General features: G+C 50.0%; 1 protein-coding gene across 2 annotated transcripts in view; it reads left to right on the forward strand.

Annotated features, from left to right (window-relative positions):
* Positions 1–12,495, forward strand: part of CAMK2A (calcium/calmodulin dependent protein kinase II alpha) — a 70,710-nt gene that overhangs the window by 52,951 nt on the left and 5,264 nt on the right. For both annotated transcript variants that reach the window (XM_010373630.2, XM_010373631.2), the window contains 2 exons: positions 5,899–5,974; positions 8,973–9,067. In XM_010373630.2, the coding sequence (XP_010371932.1) occupies positions 5,899–5,974; positions 8,973–9,067 (171 nt within the window). The remainder of the gene's footprint in view (positions 1–5,898; positions 5,975–8,972; positions 9,068–12,495) is intronic.

Here is a 12,495-nt window from a genome sequence, read left to right on the forward strand (position 1 = left end):
TATGAAAAAAGGCCATTGACCTGGAGGGAACTCAGCAGTACCAGTTTAGATATTTTGCCTTAGAATTCAGAGATGGGAAAAAGAGCACTGTATTATGTAGGAAACATTTTTGTATAATTGTGATTCAGGCTTTAAGGCAGTTTTGACACACCACATACCACGGCTGCCTCCTGACACTGCCAGGATGCCTGGAAGATGAGCCCCGCCCTGTGTGTGTCCCTTGCTGGTCATTCCCAACTTGGGGGGTTGTGGATACTCTGTCACCACAACCTGGCCCTAGAGCAAATTCATCTTCTGTGATTGCACCAGGGACAACTTGTAAAAATACATTATCTTGAACTACTCAGGAGGCTGAGGCAGGAGGATCGCTTGAGGCCAGGAGTTTAAGGCTGCAGTGACCTATGATGGTGTCTGTGAATAGCCACTATACTCCAGCCTGGGCAACATAGCAAGACCCTGTCTCTTTAAAAAAATGAATGAATGAATGAGAAAATACACTGTCTTGAAGAATTCCCTGGTAGGGTCAAGTCAGCCTTCTAGTTTCACAAAAGTCCAGTGTTCTAACCACATTCCCAGCCCTGCCCCTGTGAATTTTGACTCCAGGGGTGTGTGGCAGGCCAAGAAATGGTGCTTCTAAGCCGTTCCCCTTATTTAAGGCTAGCTGTCCAATGATAAGAGTTGAGCCCTGGGATGTTGAGGAGACTGGATAGATATAGCCACATAATCCTGGCCTCAGCAATAGGCAGGGACTGTGGAGGTAGTCTGGCTCTGTCTTCTCCACTGGAGTCCATTCGCTGAATGACCTCAGACAACTTGCTCAACCTCTCTGAGCTTCAGTTTCCTTAACAGTAAAGAGGTGATGAAAATAGTACCCACCTTCATTGCTGTGCAGATGAAATGAGAAGATGCATATGAGGTGCACATATGTGTCTGGCCCAGAGAAACTGTTTAATAAATCTCAATTTCTTTTTTCAAACTGTAGTTCGTGGTTGAATGATAGGAAGCCAGGTGACATTTTCTTGGAGCACCAATTTTACTCAAAGATTATTTTAAGACAAATTTACATGTTAGAGAAATATTTGGAATAGAATACAACATTTGTATGTAATATTAATGTAAATTAGGAGCCATCAAAGATGTTTTTCTCTTGGGGTAATGGCTTTGGGCTGCATCCCTGAGGTCTCACATTTGCAGTCATTATCCTCTGCTTTGGAGGATCGGGATGGGGCAATTTGCAAATCTGAATTTTGGCTCACTTTCCAGATTTCCCCCTTTTCCAGAGTGAAATCTGAGGCCTAGCGAGGAGAAAGGGCACATATGGTTTATTAATGGGAGGACTGAGACCCTGTTTCCTGCCTCAGTTTTCCCACATGTAAAAAACCCCAGAAGCCATGTCTGATGGAAGAAATGCTCAACCAGGAGCTTCTCCCTGTGTTTGACAGGAAAGAGGAGTCCGTGTGCCTCCCCCAGCCTCTCCCGGCCTCAGAGAAAGTTTCCAGAGAACCGTTTTCTGGTGTTAATTTGTTAAGTCTTCTTACTAAGTGAGAATAACAGCTGGTGGGGTGGACTCTGACCTGACATTAAAGTTAATTAGAAATGTCATCCTCCAGGGAACATAGTCCCCTGAGGAGAGAAAGAGACATTAATATTTCAAAGCCCCTCTGGCTCACTGCACAGGCCTCTTGCCCTCTGAGCTGCATGGGGCTCTGCTTCCTCCCCATTCCCCCATCCCTCCAGATTCGCTCCATGAAAAATTAATTTCCTCTCCAACTAAAGAGCTACCTCTGCCTCGGGCAGAGGCATTCTGGGAAATATCAGTCAGGAATGCTGATCCCATCTCAGTCTTAGCATGCTGTATGATCTTGAGAGAGTGTCTTAACCTATCTGGGGTCTGGGCTTTCCCATCTGTAGGGGAGCATTCCCAGATTGTCTGGGTGAACAGCTGGCAGAGGAGAAAGGCCAGTGGTTGCTACTAAGTAGCTGCTGAATGAACACAGCAGTGGGGCTGCTGAGGGCATGGTAGAGGCCCAGAATCAGAGTGGACTTCTCCAGATGTAAGAAACACCAGGCCCCCAGATCTTCTGTCCCACAGAACAAAGCTAGGGAGATTCCTGCCCACTAGGCTTTATTGTTGGTAACTTGGTGTCCTGAGTAGCTGGAGACACAGCCAAGTCAGGCACTGTCTCAGGCTACATTAATAGAGGTATAATATACGGAACGGGGGGAGGGGATAGAGAGTGCTACCCCGGACCTGAGAGTCTGCATTATTCAGGCCACACCTGAGATTGTGTGCGCATACTCAGAGAGGTATCTAGACAGCTCCAGGACTCTCAAGGATTAAATGGCCAGCTTGAGTTAGTACCACATCCTGGAGGCCTTCAGCTCTGAGAAGACTGGGCATAGAGGCTAGGGAAGCATGTGTTCACTTCAGGGTCCCAGAAGGCGGAAAGAAGACAAGAACTGTATCTAGGGGGTTTTAGAAGGACAGATTTCAACTTGAAAGGAGAAGGAAGTGAAAATAGCCAGATCTGTCCAACAGTGTGGCCAGCTTCCTGGCAGGCCACAAGCCCTGGGTTCCAACCAGAGCCACACCCCCTCATGCCAGGCTGCTGGGAAACATCCCTGCCCCAGCTAGAGACTCCAGGATGTCCTCAGGAGGAAGTTCCAATTCAGAGATTCCCAGATGATAATAACCACACTCATTTCCCAAGGGCCGGGCACTGCGCTAACTTCTTTACATAATGCAGCATCCTTTACATAAGTGCTTGATCTAAAGGACTCGGAGCAGCAGCTGGCTGTCTGTGAGGACCAGGTACATGTTAGCTATTTCTATTGACATATTCTTAACTCAATCCTTAGAACAACTCTACAAGGTAAGTACTATTAGTATCTTCATTATACGTATAGAGAAACTGAGGTACTGGATGGTCCCTTGCCCAAGGGAACAGCTATTAAGTAAGTGGCAGAGCCAGAATCCAAACCCAGGGAGTCTGGCTCCAGAATCCATGCCCTCAGCCACTGTGCTAGATTCTCTGAGATGGCAGTGAGAAGCAACCCTCAGGAAACAGGCATTGAGCACAAGCTTGTGGAACGGTGAGCCAGAAGTGTCTTAAAGTCCATGCAGAGAAGGCAAGGAGAGTGACTCAGGTCCCATGTTGGGAGCACGTGGGTTTGCTCTGGTTGTCACCCCTGATTCCATGTGGGAATGGCAAGAAAGAGGTAGCTCTGGACCACGCCCAGTGACTCACACCTGTAATCCCAGCACTTTGAGGGCGAGGCGGGCGGATCACCTGAGGTCAGGAGTTCGTGACCAGGCTGGCCAACATGATGAAACCTCATCTCCACTACAAATACAAAAATTAGCTGGGCGTGGTGGTGCATGCCTGTAATCCCAGCCACTCGGGAGGCTGAGGCAGGAGAATCGCTTGAACCCACGAGGGGGAGGTTGCAGTGAGCTGTGACTGCACCACTGCATTCCTGCCTGGGTAATGCAGAGAGACCCTGTCTCAAAAAAAAAAAAAAAAAAAAAAAAAAAAAAAAAAAAGAGGTGGCTCTGGCTGGGCTAGGCTTCTTCCCATCCTCAATCTCCAGCTTCTGGGAAGGAGGGCACAGGTGATCAGGAAGCCAGGTTCTGGATGTCCTAGGGACAGTGGCTACCAGGCAACTTGGGCAAGTCCAAGAGGCAGGACGAAGATAGCAGTCCAGACTCTGATTTGGTCCCATTCACTCCATTCATTCACTCAACACGTATGTATTGAGTGCTGCCTCTGCCCTGGCCCCAGGCAAGTCCCCAGAGAGAGAGGTGCAGCAACACCCGTGTGACCCAGTGGCACTCATGGTCTAAAAATGGACTCATTCCCAGCCCAGGTGATTCTGACTGGAGCCAGGAGAGAAAAGGGAATTAGCTGTTCACGGTGGTGACTGACATGGAATGATCACTGCTACATCTACCATGTGCCAAGGACGGTGCTGGGTGTGGTGTGGGAGAATGTGATGGGCTTTGGAGCTGCAAACTCTAATTAGGGTCCCAGTCCCACCGAAGCTAATTATTTAGCTTCTTTCACCTTCAGATTGCTCATCTGTGATGTGGAAGTGAAGTTGTGCTGTGAGGCTCTGGAACGTGGTAGACTAAGCACATAGCACATGGCCTGGTACACTCATTCATTCATTCAGTGATAAAGACCTGTGGAGGCCAAGCCTGTTCCAGGCTCCAGGACGCAGTGAGCAAGGGATGTCACAGCCCAGCCCCCTTGAGCTCATCTATGAGTTGGGGCATAGATAAGCATTGGAGCAAAACAATTGCATGAGGTTGGTGTTATGACAGGCAGTGAGCTGGGGCCTCAGGGGCCTGTGGAAAAGGCCCTGGGCCAGGAGTCAGGCTCTCCACCTGGTATGTGCTATGTCCTTGAGCAAATGACACCCCCCTCACTGGGCCTCAGTTTCCCTAAAGTTTGATAAGGAGGCTCTGCCCTCCAAGGGTTCTTCTAGCCTGGATGTTCTATGATTCTGTGTCCTCTGGGCCTGAGGTGAGCTCCTGTGTGGGGTGGCGTGGCATGAGCAACTGGTGAGGACAGGGCTGGTGAGGGCCTCTGCTAGACTTGGGCTCCCTCCCAGGCTCCCAGATTGAGAAATGCTGAGGCCAGACCTGAGCTTGCATCCAGGCAATGTGTTCATCTATTTGCCTGAGACAGCTCCAGTGGTCCAAAGAGCTGGCCAGGTTTAAAGCCAAGCTTAAGCCTGTGGAAGGAGGGAAAGGGGCCTGCCTCTGGGAGACTGAGCAAGGCTTCTGTTAGGCTCTGCCGGAAGCCAGGACATCTGGCTTCAAATTCTTCTATCACTGAGGCTCAGTTACCTCATATGTGAAGTGGGGGAAAGCTGACCTTGCCTACCTCCCAGGGTATTAGTGAAGAGCAGAGAGGCAACCCCTGGCAGGGGCCTAGGGAGACAGGACATGGTCGCACTTATGAGGTGCACCCACTATGTGCCAGGCTTTGGCCAATGCTTCATGTACATCACATCACCCCACCCTCATAACAACCCTCGGAGAAGACTATCATCTCCATTTGACAGACCAGCAAACCACCTTGTGGCCCACAGTTGCACAGCTTGAGGACCTGGACAGTCATTTAGATGAACATCTGTCTAAGCTGAAGCCTGCATTCTGTCCACTATGTATTTGGCTCTGAATGAATGAGAGGTGGTGGCATCCTCATTTTACAGATGGGAAAACTGAGGCTCAGAAAATCACACACCTAATAAGACTGCCATCTAACTCCACCAGAAAGACCAGCTGTTTGTGGTGTTTCTGTGGCGGACAGGGGAGGGCCAGGTCTCAGCAAATGGGATTCATTATGCCTAGAAAGTTCTGGGCAGCTCAGTGCCTAACTCCTGTCGGCACCCAAATATAGCAAGAAGCTCATTGAGGCTCAAGAGATGCGTATACCCTAAGATTTTTCTTAGAGGTCCTGGTTTTGGCCATAAGAAAGCCCCTGGCTCATGGCTATCAGTGACAGTGCCACAGATGATCCTGTTTTGATTTACATGGCAAAGCAAAGGTGGTAGGAATAAGTATTTGGGAGCCAAGACCTGGATTTACATCAGGCGTAGAGTCAGCATGTCCACCATGTATTAGAGGCAAAGACCACCAACAGAGACACTGGCTCTGGCCTTTCACACCTTTTTTTTTTTTGCCTTTCTGGGCCTCAGTTTCTTCTGTGGAATGGGGGTGATGATGCCTATCCCCCAGCAGCAATGTGAGGATAAATGAGATCATCTGCATGAGGTCTTCAGGTCCCAGCACAGGGTCTGGCACATGATAAGGACTCAAGAAATGGTAGTTGGTGCTTCATTACCATCACTATTATTATTACTATTTCTGTGTCCCCTTCTGCCTTACAGTGCGGAAACAGGAAATTATAAAAGTGACAGAGCAGCTGATTGAAGCCATAAGCAATGGAGATTTTGAGTCCTACACGTGAGTCAGCTGGGCTCATTCTGCATGTCCTGCCTGGATCGTTGTTCAGGGGGTACCAATGGCTAACTTTGGGGGTCCTCGTCTCCGATCCTCATCCACTCACTTTGCATGTGCTGAGAATCAGGCTGAACTCATATTTCTATTTTGCATCTGGACTTGATGCTTATACTGAGCTTTCTGTTCACAACACTTCCCTATATGTCAGTCCTCCTCCTCCTATCCTTCCTCCTCCTCACATCTTGTTCCCTGGGAGGAACTCCAACAAAACTCCTTTGCTTCCCCAAGGAAAGAGGGGGTGGACAGCATCACAGCATGGGCTTCCTCAGGAGATGAGCTGGGAAGGTGGAAAGGGAGGCACATTCCCCTCATTCCTGCCCAGTAGATCTGAGTGCTTACCCGAGACTCCCTTGGACCTCTGACCTCAGATGGGCAGGAGCAGGCAGGATCCACAGGGCGTGTTCCTTCAGTGAGCAGGCGTGATCAGAAGTAATTCTAAGCAGAATATGAGCTCCTCTGAGAAATAAGGCAGCTTGCACAAAAATAACATAAAATGAGGCATCCCAAACACACCTGGACTCGCCTTTGGAAGGGCAGCTGTGTGTGCAGGGGCTGAGCTGGAGCACCCTGTGCTGCTCACTCACACCTTTCCTGGCCTGGCCCGGCCCGGAAACAAACTTCACTTGGGCCCTCAGCTGGCCCCAGGGAGAGTAAATATTTTGGGCTTAGTCCTTAATATTTTGGCCAATGCTGACAAGGCCTGGGCCTGGAGACCAGACATAAGCTTTTTGGAGGACAAAGACTGCCAACCAAGGCAGAGTTATTTTTGCCTGTTGGGTTAAAGTGAGTTGGGCATAACCTGGCTGGGGTTTGCTCTTTGGGTAGCCTGTTCCTGGTTTCCAGTGTGCCCAGAGCTGAAGTTTGCCTCTCAAAGGCTTGGCAGACCAGGTGCATTCTTTTTTTTTTTTTTTTTTTTTTTTTTTTTGAGATGGAGTCTCGCTGTGTCACCCAGGCTATAGTGCAGTGGTGTGATCTCAGCTCACTGCAACCTCCGTCTCCCGGGTTCAAGCGATTCTCCTGCCGCAGCCTCCTGAGTAGCTGGGATTACAGGTGCATGCCACCACGCCCAGCTAATTTTTGTATTTTTAGTAGAGATGGGGTTTCACCATGTTGGTCAGGCTGGTCTCAAACTCCTGACCTCATGTACCACCCACCTCAGCCTCCCAAAGTGCTGGGATTACAGGCGTGAGCCACCACGGCGGCCTGCCAGGTGCATTCTAACTGTGGGAGAGTTTTCAGTGGCAGCAGGTGGCAAAGCCCCCTAGAAGGTCACTGGCTCCCTCTGGAAGAACAAGTGGCTTAGAAGATGCATGTGTGGAACTGAGGGTGATGTGTACATATGTGTATGCATGCACTTGTACACATGTGTACACATTTGAGGCTGTGCACAAGGAGGGTGCGCAGGTGCGTGTGGATGTATATACCTGAGTGTTGCATAAAAGCATGGAAATAGGCTGTTAAGCTGGTCTTGCAGCCAGTTCTAGAAAGAATGGACTTGGAATGTATCATGCCAGTGGCTCTGAAAGCACATAGCCAGGGAGTGAAGGAAAGACAGGTGGCCCCTGTGGTCCCCAAGCTCCTCAGTGGCACTTCTGGGCATCCTGGGGAACCCCTCCCACCTATGTGATGTCACTTCCTCTGACATCTGCAGCCTGCTCTAGGTTCTGACCCCTTGCCATGACCTCTGGGGTCCAGGATGCCCTGCGTAACCTTGAACATGTTCCTTCATCTCTCTGAGCCTCAGTTTCCCCATATGTACAATGGAGTTGGGGCAGATGACCTCCAAGTCCCTTCACTCTAGGAGGCAGGAACATCCAGGTGCCTCCAGAGTTGGGGCTTCTTCAGTGGGGGCGCTCAGTCTCCCACATGTCCAGACCCCCACTCTTGGGGAATTCTGGAGCTGAAAGGGTCCTGAGCATCCTGTTTGGTCCAAGCACAGTCCCCCAGCCCCTGGCTTAGGCCATCTAGAGAATTTGGGGTAATGAGTAGAGAAGCAAGTTGTCTGGGGTCACCCAAACAGGACAGAGCAGGGACAGTGCACCCTGCAAATGCTTTCTCCAGCTCAGACGGTGCTGGGCCTGACACCTTCTCCTGGGTGTCTCCAATTCTACCCTGGGTTGGGAGCTTTGCTTGTCCTGGGACATTTCCTGTCCCTGACTTCATTGCTATTGTCACAGGGGTCCATGTTATACCACAAAAGATCCCACAGACCTGGAGATGGGAAAGACAGCTTGTTCCCTTCCCCTGCCTAGCTGTCAGGGTCTCCCAGAAGACTAGGACCTGGAAGGGAACAACAGCTGAAAATACACAGCCTCTGTCATGCCCTGTGCTTCTCCTCCGAGATATTACCTCATCTAATGCTATTTTTCTCATCTTACAGAAGAGGAAACTGAGGCTCACAGCCAAGGCTGCTGTTAACAATAGGGTACCTTTGTTCAAATGAGCAAAACTCGCCCCTTCCAGGTATATACCTGGCTTGATGAGCAGAAGTCACTTTTATGGGAAGGAAAAGGCAGTGTCCCCCATCCCGACCCCACAGGAAGACAAATGAGAAAAAGCCCCCTCTGGATCCACTGTCCTGAACCAGGGAGTGCAATTTGGAGAGTAGAGAGCAAGCTGAATTTCCTCCCCACCAGCACCTTTAGTGCACCACACAGCCCTGCACACCATCCATGGTGCTCTTGCTTAAAGGGGCTAAGCCACTTGCTTGGGGTCGCATAGCCATTGGCAGAGCCAGGGCCTGAACCCAGGCTTCTGGGATCTAGATGGCACCAACCCGTCAGTGATATCACATACTTTATAGCTTGCAAGCCCCTTCCCATCCACTAACTTCAATGATCCTGTGAGGTGGGTGCAATCATTCCTATTTCACAGGCTCACCCTCCAAGGGTCCAGTGAGAAGCCGCCCCAGCCCCTCTTTCCTCTGGCTTCTTTCCCCCAGGAAGATGTGCGACCCTGGCATGACAGCCTTCGAACCTGAGGCCCTGGGGAACCTGGTTGAGGGCCTGGACTTCCATCGATTCTATTTTGAAAACCGTGAGCAATTCCTTCTCTCTGTGGTGCCTGTTGTCTGCTCTCGTTCCGTGTCCTGCCGGATGGCACAGCAGGGTGACGGGCAGGGCCCCAGGGGCGGCTCAGGAGCCAGCGAAGAGGAAGCTCCCGTGTGGACTGGGGTTGGTACCCTCTTGGTTCCCTCTCCTAACCCTGGCCCATTGACTACCAGCTGCCCCTCCTGTGGTTGAAGATGGGGCAGGCGAGGTCCCAGAGACCAGGGACATACAGGACAAGCCCTCCCAGACCTCTCCTGCCCATGACCCTGGGAGGAGCCTGGGGAGGGCTTTGATTCCCATATTATAGATAAGGAAGCCTTCCCACTGGCACACACACCCGAGTTACAGTTATCTTGATGCCTGGGGCCATCCCAGCTGCCCAGCTGGTCACAAGCTGGCTGGTGGGTTGTTATACAAGTACCCTCTGTGGGTGGGCAGTTTGGGAAAGAGGTGAGGACAGAGAGCTCACACTGCTGTGCACCTGCCTGTTTGTCTAGGTCTCTGTCCTGCATGTCTGTCCTTCCTGGGCCTCTCCTTTGCAGGAGAGACCTTGGCAGCTTTGCAACCAGGAGCATCAGAGGGTTGAGGCTGGGCCTGACCCAGGGTGCTTTCTGCCTGTGTCTGTGTTCCCCTAGGCCAGGGATCAGAAGTCAAAAGGCACACAGGTTAGAATCATGCAGCTTAGGACAGGGAGGAAGGACCTAAGAAGTGGTATATCTAGGGTGCCCCAAAGTCAAGGGCATGTACCACTGAGGCTACACAGTGATTTCAGGTATATGTGGGCACCACTTAAAACAGCATTAGTTTACACAGTGAGAGAACTCTTCCCTTCTTAATTCTCTTTCAATACTCTGGCTCCATCGGGGGAAAGGCTCTGCTGGGTGCCAGCCTGTCTTCAACACCTCTCTGCCACTTTGTAATTTCCCTCTTTATCAAAGAGAAAGCAAATCTCAGGCTCAGATCTCTTTCAGGCAGGAGAATGGTACAAGGATTATGTAACTTTCTTTCATTTTCACAGGCCTTCTTATTAGAACTTTATTCATTGTACTGATTGTTCATTAATGATTATGTCAATAAGTTTTATTTTAAAATACATCTATAGCTGGGTGCAGTGGCTCACGCATGTAATCCCAGCATGGTGGGAGGCTGAGGCGGGCAGATCACTTGAGGTCAGGAGTTCGAGACCAGCCTGGCCAATGTGATGAAACCCCGTCTCTACTAAAAATACAAAAATTAGTTGACCGTGGTGGTGGGTGCCTGTAATCCTTGCTACTAGGGAGGCTGAGGCTGCAGTGAGCCAACATTGCACCACTGCACTCCAGCCTGGGCGACAGAACAAGATTCAGTCTCCACAAAAAAACAAAAAAACAAAAAACCTATAGAAATTAGTAAAGTGAATCAATTCAGGAAAATCCTTTTTTTTTTTTTTTTTTTTTTTTTTTTTTTTTTTTGACTGAGACTCACTCTATTGCCCAGGCTGAAGTGCAGTGGCACAATCTTGGCTCACTGCAACCTCCACCTCCCAGGTTCAAGCAATTCTCCTGCCTCAGCCTCCTGAGTAGCTGGGATCACAGGTGCCCGCCACCACACCCAGCTAATTTTTGTATTTTTAGTAGAGACGGGGTTTCACCATGTTGGCCAGGCTGGTCTCAAGCTCCTGACCTCAGGTGATCCGCCTGCCTCAGCCTCCCAAACTGCTGGGATTACAGGCGTGAGCCGCCAAGCCCGCCCCAGGAAATACTTTAGTGAAGTGCGTACAGTGGCACTTGTGAATGGTAAAAATAACAAAGAAGCTACTTCAGCGACTGAAGTAGGACCTGGTCCAGCTCTTCATCATACAGAGGGGAAACTGAGGCTCAGAGAGGAGAAGTGACTTGTCTAAAGGAATCCAGGAAGCCGGTGGCAGAACCTAGACCTGACTCACCCCAGTGCCCTTTCCCATCCCTGTAGCACCTGCTGTATCTGCACGTTAGCAAACCCCCACTGGGACTGACACTCCTCTCCTGGCTTGCACCCTCTGTCACTGAACTTTATAGAGTACAGAGGCCAAGGACACCCTCCAAAAAGCTGTGAAGAAGAAAGCAACATCTTCCTTTAATAAATCAAATGAATTCTCCAAGGCTAGCAAGGAAGATTGAATTCTCGGCCAGGTGTAGTGGCTCATGTCTGTAATCCCAGCACTTTGGGAGGTCGAGGTGGGAGGATCACCTGAGGTCAGGAGTTCAAGACCAAGTCTGGCCAACATGGTGAAACCCCATCTCTACTAAAAATACAAAAATCAGCCAGGTGTGGTGGTGCACACCTGTAATCTCAGCTACTCGGGAGGCTGAAGCACAAGAATCACTTGAACCTGGGAGGCAGAGGTTTCAGTGAGCCGAGATCATGCCACTGCACTCCAGCCGGGGAGACAGAACAAGACTCCATCTAAAAAAAGAAAAAAAAAATTGAATTTTCATGCAAGGAGAGGTGGCTGGACCCCATACGTCCCTGTCACCCTGGAGCTCCCTCACTGATCACGGTAGCTATCATCCTACAGTCTGTCTTCTGGGGGCACTGGTCCCCCAGTGTGAACTTACAATCCCCACAAAGCGGGGACCAGGTTAAGGCCCAACTGTAAAGGCTCAGAGATGGCAAAATGGAAATAATCACAGAGAGGAAGCGATGCAGCCCTTGGCCTGCCTCTATGCAGCGGGCCCCATCTTAGTGCTGGCCCCCAGACTCCAGGCTTAAACATCTGCTCACCTCCAAGGCAGAACCCACAAGGGCAGACCCAGAGTAACTGCTCACTCCCAGCCAAGTTCCACCTCCTAGAGCCCTATTTTTTCCTGTTGAGGACTTGATTCTGTCTCCCACAAGGGTAAATATTGGAAGCTGCCTATCTTTTCAAAAGACACCACATCAGGTGGCATTTCTTTACAAATACCTCTAGGACTCCAGTCCTTGCTGACTGCAGCAAGGCCCAGTGCCCCCAGCAACGCTAAGCTCTGTTTGTCCCTCCTGGGATTGTTCTAGATTGTTCTAACCCAGTCTCACTTGGAAACTGACTTCTTCTTCTTCTTTTTTTTTTAATTTTATCAATCTATTGTCTATCTGTCTATCTATCTATCTATCTATCTATCTATCTATCTATCTATCTACCTACCTACCTACCAACCAGGTTATGAGACTGGCTATTTTTCATATTTTTTGTAGAGACAGGGTTTCACCTTGTTGCCCAGGCTGGTCTTGAACTCCTGGGCTCACGCAATCCACCTGCTTCGGTCTCCTAAACTGTTGGAATTACAGGAGTGAGCCTCAGCTCCCAGCCGAAACTGACTTCTTTTAGATTCCACTGCATTTTTTCAGGAATTAGCCCAGCTTGGGACAAGTCAGATTGCTTCTCTGGACCTGAGTTTGCATATCTGTGGAATGGAT

The sequence above is a fragment of the Rhinopithecus roxellana genome, chromosome 3, assembly GCF_007565055.1.
Source record: "Rhinopithecus roxellana isolate Shanxi Qingling chromosome 3, ASM756505v1, whole genome shotgun sequence".
Lineage (NCBI taxonomy): Eukaryota > Metazoa > Chordata > Mammalia > Primates > Cercopithecidae > Rhinopithecus > Rhinopithecus roxellana.